The sequence below is a fragment of the Aethalodelphis obliquidens genome, unplaced genomic scaffold (genome assembly GCF_003676395.1).
Source record: "Aethalodelphis obliquidens isolate GAN/ISIS:26980383/991018 unplaced genomic scaffold, ASM367639v1 scaffold28, whole genome shotgun sequence".
Lineage (NCBI taxonomy): Eukaryota > Metazoa > Chordata > Mammalia > Artiodactyla > Delphinidae > Aethalodelphis > Aethalodelphis obliquidens.
Window position 1 is genome coordinate 15,870,645 of NW_020837972.1, and position 10,619 is coordinate 15,881,263.

General features: G+C 41.7%; 1 protein-coding gene across 1 annotated transcript; it reads left to right on the forward strand.

Moving 5' to 3' along the window:
- Nucleotides 1–203: 203 nt before the first annotated feature.
- On the forward strand, nucleotides 204–10,305 carry ARPC3 (actin related protein 2/3 complex subunit 3). Its single transcript, XM_027124800.1, has 7 exons — nucleotides 204–358; nucleotides 2,555–2,654; nucleotides 5,948–6,024; nucleotides 8,252–8,320; nucleotides 8,939–9,065; nucleotides 9,423–9,517; nucleotides 9,989–10,305. The coding sequence occupies exons 1-7, from the start codon at nucleotides 353–355 to the stop codon at nucleotides 10,049–10,051; spliced, it is 537 nt and encodes a 178-aa protein (XP_026980601.1). The 5' UTR covers nucleotides 204–352; the 3' UTR covers nucleotides 10,052–10,305.
- Nucleotides 10,306–10,619: the final 314 nt, after the last annotated feature.

Below are 10,619 nucleotides of genomic sequence, written 5' to 3' on the forward strand. Positions count from 1 at the left end.
TAGTGTGCCCCAAGGAGTGCTTCACTGAAAAGGTGATCTTTAAGGAAAAACAAAGGAAGTGGTGATTTATCACTGGGATTCAGTACCCCCAGATCCATCTCCACTTTTGCGCACACCTCACGCATGCCCGACACTCAGAGCCCATGCCTAAGGCTCGGGCGCCCCCTGATGCCCCTGCGTATCCGCGCAGCCGCAACAGCTAGCCGCGAACAGCAAGGCCGGAAGCGCGGCGTCCTGCCCTCGCCCTCCCCTTCCGGCTCACTTCCGCCTACCCCGCCCGGGCTGCCAGACCGGAAGCGCCGCGCTCTAACCCGATCCTCCTCATCGGGGTTGAAACCCGGGCGCCTCCAAGATGCCGGTAAAGGGGCCGAGCTGGGGGTGTTGGGAGAAGGTGGGGATTTGGGAAAGTGGCGAGAAGTCGTGGGTGCGCTGAGAAAAGCGGGCCGAGGGGGGCAGAGAGAAAGCAGGGGCCTGAGAAGGGGAGAGGCGAGAGGAGCGGGCCGGCCCCTGTAGGATTCGGGCGGCCCGGGGCTGTAGACCGGGCTTGGAGGACCGGGGCGCGGCAGAGTGGGCCGGAGATCCCGGGCGTGCTGAGGAGACTGCCTCAGTTCTTCTGCCCTCTCCTCAACAATCCCGACCCCTTTTCTCGCCCTTTCTGCCTTCCCCCGACTCCAGCAGGGTTCCCAAAGCCTCATTAGAGCCGCGAAGGCCAGGGCTGCCCTTTTAATTTTTCATATCTCAAGTCTAGAGTCAGCTTCTCCTTTTTTTCCTGCAGGCCCACTTCCTCCTCCGCCTCTGGGGGCGGGTCTCTTAAGCTGCTTGTCATTTGTGAGACCCCACTTCCCGGACTCCTCCCCTGTCACCCGGGTAGTGGCGGCCACCCCTGCGCCGCTGGGTTTAGGGCTCTCAGAGCAGACGCAAGGTCCGCGCCTGGTTTCCAGATGTTTCTGTTTTCGCGTGCATCAGAGTGGGAGTAAAAATTGATGGTGGTTTGGTTGCTCTTAAGTACTGACAGCCAGTCTCTGGGGTAGATTTATCACCATCATGGTCTCCATTTTGCAGATGAGGAAAAAAGAGGTTCAATAACATGTGATTATTCATAGGACAAACACTACTGAGCACCTGCTGCATGCCAAGCACTGTGACAGCAGTGAATAAGGCCAACAAATCACTGTTCTTAAGGAGTTTACATTCTAATGGGGAGACCGACAATAAACATGTAAATACAAATAAAATAAAGGAGATTGTTTCAGATAATGACAAATGCCATGAAGGAAATAGATGGGTAACAAGACAGTGTAGCTGGTGAAGGGGAGGGTAGAGGCTTGTTTAGATGAAGCATATCTGTAATAAAAATAAAAACCATAGTTATCGGTACGTATTTTTACGGATCTCATAGCTACCATTTGACTCCTGACGTATGCCAGGCAGGCCCTGAGCTACACACTTTATATAAATTATCTCATTTAATCCTCACAGTGACTCTTATCAAGTAGATATGTTATTGTTTTCTCATTTTGCAGAGGAGGAAACTGAGGCTCAGAGAAGTTAAGTAACTTGCCCAAGGCTGCACACTATTAAATCTTGATAAAGCCAGATTTTACCAGAACACTAAAGCCTTGTACTCATCATTCCAGTTGCACCTAGAGCACCTGGGCTTCCCCTGTGCGGGTGCTCTTAAGAAAACAGACTTAATGTCTGTCTTCTCCATTCACCTGAAAATTCTTCAAGGACAGAGCCCATACTAGCCTTGCATGCCATTGGATCCGCATGCCTTGCACACAGAAGGTGCTTAGGAATCTTTTGATGAATGAATGAATGAATAAATGAATGGGGCCCATGTCTTACAAAAAGCCAGACATCTTGTAAAAAGCAGAACTAGAAATCAGCCTATAAATTGCTCTCATAAATATGATTTTTCCCCCTCCTCCTTTAACTCCCATCCACCCACTGAAAGCAAGTATGTATCTCTTCATTTTACAAATTTGGAAATAGGCTAAGAGAAGAAAAGTGATGTCTTGGTCAAAAGGCATAAAGCCAGGAAGTGGCAGAGCTGAAGAGCCAGTGCTTGGGTTGTGGTTTAACAACAGCTGGGGGCTGGGTACCCCTGATTTATATGGTGTTTGCCTATTTCTATAGTGTAAATACTCCACCAGTTACCAATGTGGTGTCACTGAATGTGGCACTGGAAGAGATGCACATTAGCACCTCATTATATAGTATTTACACCATAAAGATACAAAAGACATAAATAAGCTTAAGATCATATTAAAAATAAATTTTTTAAATAAGAAGTAATAAATTTCAAGTATTTATTACCTTTGTTTTTAATATAATTTACATAATTGTAAATTTATATAATTTCATTTTTAATAATGGCTGTGTTCAGCAACCAGCTTGTCTCAAATTTTCTCAAAATTTAATAGTCAGTTTTCATGAGCCAGTTAATCTTGGATGAGTTAGTCTTTTTTTCCTTTAGGGAAATGTACTTGTTTGCCCTGCTGACATTTGCTCTCTTTCTGCTTTTGTGTTCTTACCTGGCTTGCCACTACAGGCTTACCACTCTTCCCTCATGGACCCTGACACGAAACTCATTGGAAACATGGCACTGTTGCCTATCAGAAGTCAGTTCAAAGGACCCGCCCCTAGAGAGAGTAAGTCGAAACTCCATTATTTTCACATTTTGGTATGAAACCCTCTGATGTCAAATCAAGGAAATTCTGTCTCAGGTTGCTCTTGTATTTTCTATTTGCTTGGGGGATATTGTGCTCTAGACCTTTTCAGATCATGGGTATATGTTGCATTTAACAAGAAACTGTATTATTGCTGCCAATTTCTCCAGGATATTTTGTTGAGAGGGAAGAGGAAATGTGCTTAATTCTCAACACTCTTCCTATCATCACTATCATTTCTTAAAAACTAATGCTGCTACTTCTGTAGAACGCCATGTCTCCCTCCTTTCTCTGTCATCAAGCTGGAAAAAACAAAATGTATTTTAACCTCTTCTTTATTTAAATCTACTTTCTTTGTCCATTCTTCAGGATCTCAGTTTTCAGCAATACCTCAATCTTAAGTATCCTGTATAATATTACTAATTTCTTCTCTTGCTTCTTGAACGTTATATCTTTACTTTCTTTCTTGGTACTCATTTTTTTTTTTTTTTTTTTTTTTTGCGAGGGTGAGCCATTTTCTTTACTGTTCAGAAAGCTTCATTCATTTCAGATGCTATCTGAGACTCTTCTGACACATTCTGAGATGTTCTGCCAACAGTGTAATTTGTATTATATTAGACACCTTTTCCGCCTGCACTGAGTTCTATTCATGGTTTCCAAGACCATAGTTTGGATTACCAATTTTGTACTGACCCTGTCTCCATTCTTCTGCCAGATTATTTGACTTGACTTCCTCTTAATTTTGTTTTCAACACCATTTGAAAGCTCAGTAAACTTAATAAATTTGGTGAGTCACCACACTGTTCACTTGTTCTGAGATGAAAAAAAAGGAACAGTGGGAAAAAGCAGACCAAAAAGAGAAAAAATAATGTAAAAGAATTACAGTGCAAAAGAAGAATAAGAGTCAGCGTTGGCCCAGAGCTCTTCTTAGATCGTTACAAAATACCATATTATATATCAGAAGATGCAGTTGACCAAGGATGGAGTAAATCTAATTACCACCTTTGCAATTCTTGGGCCCTTGAGGGAGAATGGGACCCCAAGAAACCGGAACTCTGATTTCTGTAGATAAGCAGTGACTTCTTAACTCTTCCCTGGGGGCTGGATTAGGACTGAATTGGAATTATGGAGAAGTATAAGCCTGTGCTGTAGACTAAGTAACTGTTAACATTAATCTAATTACTTACATCCAACAAATATCTTTTTTGTGTGTGTGTGTGCGTGCACGCGCTCGCGGTACGCGGGCCTCTCACCGCTGTGGCCTCTCCCGTTGCGGAGCACAGGCTCCGGACACGCAGGCCCAGCGGCCATGGCTCACAGGGCCAGCCATTCCGCGGCACGTGGAATCCTCCCGGACCAGGGCATGAACCCGTGTCCCCTGCATCGGCAGGCGGACTCTCAATCACTGCACCACCAGGGAAGCCCTCAACAAATATCTTTTGAACACCTTTTATATGCCAAACACTCTTCTAGGTTCTAAATCCTATTGTCTAGCCTCCTCCCCCTCCCTGCAATGTGACATTTAGAACTAGCTGGCTCTTGTAAGCGCTGTTTGGATCATCTGAGGAAGTTTCCTTTTTGCAGATAAGAAAATAGATTGCAGGGAACACAAGTCTAGAGTTAGAATTCTGTTGCAGACTTCCCTGGTGGTCCAGTGGTTAAGATTCTGTGCTTCCACTAGAGGGGGAAAGGGTTTGATCCCTGGTTGGGGAACTAAGATCCCATGGGCTGTGCAGCGAAGCCAAAAAATTTTTTTAAAAAAGGAAGGAAAAAAAAAAAAGAATTCTGTTGAAATTCTTCCAAGTACCAAAACTTGAGAATTGTTTTGCATTTCTGCTGTGTGAGAGGGATAGAAGTCAGGGACGAGAAATATAAGTAACCATTTCTGCATTGCAGAAACCAGCTGTTGGATATCAAGATCCTGGGATTTTGACCTTTTTAAAATTAAAAAAAAAAAAAAGGAAAACCCAAAAAAAAGGCAAAGAAATTTTGTAATGAGATCTGTCTTTGTTACAACAGTACTTCTGGCTTTTCTCAGTCTCTAGCCATCTGAACAGCTTGTACAAATATATTTGAAGTCAGTTTTCGTAAAAAGAAAGATGTACGTGTGAATCCCAGTGTGTTCCTAAATGACAGTTAAGAGTTTTTTACCTAAAGCTATAGTATGTAAGGTCAAATAAAATTATATTGAGTACTTTGTATTTTTTAAAAAGCATTTTATTAAAGTTAGTCTATGTTTCAGTCTTTTTTTTTTAATTTATTTATTTGGCTGCTCCAGGTCTTAGTTGTGGCACGCAGGATCTTTAGTTGTGGCATGCATGTGAGATCTAGTTCCCTGACCAGGGATCAAATCCAGGCCCCCTGCATTGGGAGCATGGAGTCTTAGCCACTGGACCACCAGGGAAGTCCCTGTCTCAGTCTTTTTTTTTTTTTTTTTAATGTATTTATTTATTTATTTATACAGCAGGTTCTTATTACTTATCTATTTTATACATATTAGTGTATATATGTCAATCCCAATCGCCTGTCTCAGTCTATTTTTATAAATGTATTGAGAAATGTCTGGAGTGATGTTCACCAAATGTTGAGAGCAGTTATTTCTGGGTAGTGAGATTAGGGTGACAGTTAAGTTTTTTTTCTGTGTTGATTAATTAGTTTCTCTAATGGGCATGTATAATTTTTGTAAAACAATAAAGCTATAAGAATAAATCATGTGCTTATTTTTCTAGAAATTGTTTCTAAAGACTTTATATTTCAGTACCCTCATCTTATTTTATAAAACTCCAAAACCCTTGACCGTTGAGCTTGGATATTTTTTTCTTGATAGCTTTTTAATTTTTATTTATTTATTTATACATTTATTTTATTATTTTTTGGCTGTGTTGGGTCTTCGTTGCTGTGCGCAGGCTTTCTCTAGTTGCGGCGAGCGGGGGCTACTCTTCGTTGAGGTGCGAGGGCTTCTCATTGTGATGGCTTCTCTTGTTGCGGAGCTCAGGCTCTAGGCGTGCAGGCTTCAGTAGTTGTGACACGCGGGCTTCAGTAGTTGTGGCTCGCGGGCCCTAGAGCGCAGGCTCAGTAGTTGCGGCACACGTGCTTAGTAGCGCCGCAGGATGTGGGGTCTTCCCGGACCAGGGCTCGAACCCATGTCCCCTGTGTTGGCAGTTGGATTCTTAACCACTGCGCCACCAGGGAAGCCCCTCTTTTTACCTTTTTTAGATGTTATGTTTTACATTTGGCTAATGTTTTCTGCCTTACTCCCCTTGTGTCCTGCTTAGCAAAAGATACAGATATTGTGGATGAAGCTATCTATTACTTCAAGGCCAATGTCTTCTTCAAAAACTATGAAATTAAGGTAAAGTACAGAGCTTTTACTCTTTTTTTTTAAAATTTTTCTTGTAGTATAGGTGATTTACAATGTTGTATAGAGCTTTTACTCTTTAATTTAGTTTTCTTATGGGGATAGTATCAACCTGGCAGTCAGGGTTGATGTAAGGAATAAATTAAATGAAATGAGATTGTGTGATTTTAAAAATGCAGAACAGTGCCTAATTCTGTAACAATGTTAGTTCCTCATTTTTCCTCCAAGGTCTACACCATGGGTTGGCAAACTACAGCCTGAGGGCCAAATCTGGCCCACCACTTCTTTTTGTAAACAAACTTTTATTGGAACATAGCCACGTGTATTTGTTTATATATCATCTGTGACTGCTTACATGCCACAATAGCTGAGTTGAGTAGTTGTGACAGAGACTATGGCCCACAAAGCTTACAATACTTGCTATCTGGTCCTGTACAGAGGAAATTTACCAGCCCATGGTCTAGACACTTATTTATATTTATTCAACAGTATTAAGCACCTACTGTATGACAGTCCCAAACCAAAAAATTCTGCATGCTATGTTACTTTTTTAATATACTTCTATGTCCTGGACCTAAGATGGAGAGATAAAGAAAATTCAGTGACCTGGACCCTTCCCTCAACCTCCATTTCTTCCCTTCTGCTCTTAGTTCTTGTGAGCTCAGGAGGAAGGCAGAAGTGGGGTGGGGGCAGAAAAGGAGGGGGGGAAATGGAAAAGGAAGTTCTCTGAGATGCTGCTATGAGCAAGTTACAAGGAATGTCAATAAATCTTCTTGATAATGTTCTAGAATATGGAACTTCAACTCCTTGCCAAACTTTAATCTCTTGGAATCAAGCAGGGTGTGAAATCTTTATTTGTAGACTCTTGGTCTATAAACTGTGGTCTAAACATTCTATGATGTTATAGATGTTTCTATATCTAATGCATAGTCTTAAGTGTGGTGTTTGTAATTAAAATTCTGCCACGTTTCATTCTCTCTCGAATATCATATAATCTTAAAAATAGGGAAAAGTGTAGTTTGTTTCTTTAAAATTATAAATCTGTGTAAAGTTTGACATGAAGTATGTGCCACATTTGATTAGCATCCATTTGTCTTCTCCACATTTTTCCTTTGGGTTAGGTCAAGAGTTGGGCTAATGAAGCTCTTCAAGAACAAGTCACTTGTGAAATAATTGCTTCCTCATTTAGAGTCATAAATGTTTCTGTTCTTGGCAGAGATCCTGAAGTGAAAGAGTTTTTAAAGGTTAGCCAGCCGTATGGTTCATCTCAGGTTTTCCAGGAGGCTTTGTTAACTCTCCTTCGTACGCAGAATGAGGAGCTATTGGCACAACTCTTCAGGAACCCAAGGGCGAAGGGAGCTGAGGAAAACAGGGGCAGCCACACAAGCTCAGGGTGAAAACAGGGGCAGCCACACAAGCTCAGGGTGGAAGCTGGTGGCTCCCTCCCCAGGGGCAGACAGAAAGGGGGCTTGAGAAGATTGCATGCAGAGAATGGGAATTTTTTAAAAAAATATTTTATGTATTTTTAATTAATTTATTTTATTTTTATTTATTATTTTTGGCTGTGTTGGGTCTTCATTGCCGTGCACGGGCTTTCTCTAGTTTCGGCGAGCGGGGGCTACTCTTCGTTGCAGTGCGTGGGCCTCACTGCGGTGGCTTCTCTTGTTGTGGAGCATGGGCTCCAGGTACGCGGGCTTCAGTAGTTGTGGCTCACAGGCTCTAGAACACAGGCTCAGTAGTTGTGGCACACAGGCTTAGCTGCTCCGCAGGATGTGGGATCTTCCCGGACCAGGGCTTGAACCCGTGTCCCCTGCATTGGCAGGCGGATTCTTAACCACTGCATCACCAGAGAAGCCCGAGAATGGGAATTTTTTTTTTTTTTTTTTTTTTTTTTTTTTTTTGTGGTACGCGGGCCTCTCACTGTTGTGGCCTCTCCCATTGCGGAGCGCAGGCTCAACGGCCATGGCTCACGGGCCTAGCTGCTCCACAGCATGTGGGATCTTCCCGGACCGGGGCACGAACCCGTGTCCCCTGCATTGGCAGGCGGACTCTCAACCAGTGCGCCACAAGGGAAGCCCGAGAATGGGAATTTTTGATGCTGTAGTAACTGCTTTCACAGTTTTCAGTTGATAAATCAAAAGACAAAGATTGAATTCATTTATTGCACATAATTATTAGGTTTTGATCAGAATTGTTTTTAAGTTTTGTTTTCTTCCCATAGAATGAAGCCGATAGGACCTTGATATATATAACTCTCTACATTTCTGAGTGTCTAAAGAAACTCCAAAAGGTAATTAAACTTGGATGATCATTTGTCAGGAACACAAATTAATAGGTATTTAGACTTGTTGAGACTTTAAGGACAAGTAAATATTGACTCTGGAGCGCAGGCTCAATAGTTGTGGCACATGGGCTTAGTTGCTCCACAGCATGTGGGATCTTCCTGGACCAGGGATCAAACCCTTGTCCCCTGCATTGGCAGGCAGATTCTTAACCACTGCGCCACCAGGGAAGTCCCCAGCGTTTTCATATTACATTTAGAGTTGAAGATATTTTGAAATTTTGTTTACATTCATTATTACTTCAAAATTTAGTTGTTAGGCCCACTGCTGGGTCTTGTTATTTAGCGCATTAATAAAGAAGCACATGTATGACTGTGTGATAAATTTGATGTTTAATATGGTAATTATTGTATATCACTATAATTGGTTTCTTTTGTAGTTCTGTTTTATCTTATTCATTTAAAACATTAGTCTGAGAAGGGGCCTACAGGCTTCACCAGATTGCAAAAGGGCACCAAAAACATAACCCCAGACACGGCTACTTAGATAAAAAACTGAAAATTGGATATTACTATCCTTTTTCCCTATGTTTGTGTATATAATTTTTTTTTTTTTTTTTTTTTAAGTGCAATTCTAAAAGCCAAGGCGAGAAAGAAATGTATACACTGGGAATCACTAATTTTCCCATTCCTGGAGAGCCTGGTTTTCCACTTAATGCAATTTACGCCAAACCTGCAAACAAACAGGAAGATGGTAAGAACAACATCTCTACCTTCCTATATGGCACAAGATTTTTTCCACTGGACTTCTTAACACCCCTCCTTTTCTTGCCTTGACTGGTGTACAGATTGAGAGTGGAATCTTTAGCCCGTACATTATCTTACTACTCACTCTCACAAAAGATCCTTGGCAACAAGCATGACATGTGGAGAATCTTTTGGACCAAAATGAGTATAGTTATAAAACCATTTGAACTGTCGTTTCTATTTCTTATCATGTTCGAAGGTATTGAAATGTATTGCCAAGGTCAATGTCGAGATCAGTAGCCAGCCCATTTGGGATGCTTTCTCAAATACATTTTTTTATTGTTCTACCTGCTCTCGATTTTAGAAGTGATGAGGGCCTACTTACAACAGCTGAGGCAAGAGACTGGACTGAGACTTTGTGAGAAAGTTTTTGATCCTCAGAATGATAAACCCAGCAAGGTAAAACTCTTTTCTTATTTAGTTGATAAATCACCTTTTACCCTGTAGCCACTGTTAAACACATTGAGGTCTTTAGTTTTTACATTGCAGTGTTGCTTAACTTTGGTGCCTTATACATAGTAGGAGTTCACTGAATCACACTGAATAATGAATTGCATGTAATAAAAAATTTTGGTTGTATATTCTTATGTTGGGGCATTGTAAACCCATATAACAGCTTTTTTGTGTGAGATAGCTTTAATGTATTACATTTATTTTGTTGTTGTTATTTTGAGTAACCTGTGAGTCACTCCAAAAGAAAGGGAGGGAGGAAGGAAAATTTTTTATGTATCTTCAAAGAGTTTATATAATATAAGGGCTGCCAGACCAATATTAAGTTTGTTATTAAGTAAATTCATATTCTGACCTTACCTTGAACTTGCATTGTGATTTGACCACCACTGTTCATTCTGTTTTGTCCCCTCTTGTTAGTGGTGGACTTGCTTTGTGAAGAGACAATTCATGAACAAGAGTCTTTCAGGACCTGGACAGTAAAGGGAGCCTTGGGCAGACACTGTCTCCACAGCTGTGGGCAGCATTTACAGCAAGATGTACACAGTTCTTTGCCTTTATTTCATAAAGTTTTATACAGAGGAGAGAAGAGAGTGTGTCTTTACTTGAAGATCTCTTTATCAAGAATTTGGGGCTGTGGGGTGGGGAAGAATGAGTTGTTGATGGGTGATTTGAAATTTCTGCAGTATTAAGCTGGTGCTTAATGAGTAATAATAAAGAAATTTTCTAACATTTCATGTCAGAAAAACTTCATTGCTTATCTTTGACATTCACTTAAAAATTTTTTGAGATAATATTCACCCTTTTAAAGTGTATAATTCAGGGGACTTCCCTGGTGGCGCAGTGGTTAAGAATCCGCCTGCCAGTGCAGGGGACACAGGTTTGAGCCCTGGACGGGAAGAGCCCACATGCCGCAGAGCAACTAAGCCCATGTGCCACAACTACTGAGCCTGTGCTCTAGAGTTTGTGAACCACAACTACTGAGCCCGTGTGCCTAGAACCCACACTCCGCAACAAGAGAAGCCACTGCGATGAGAAGCCCACGCACTGC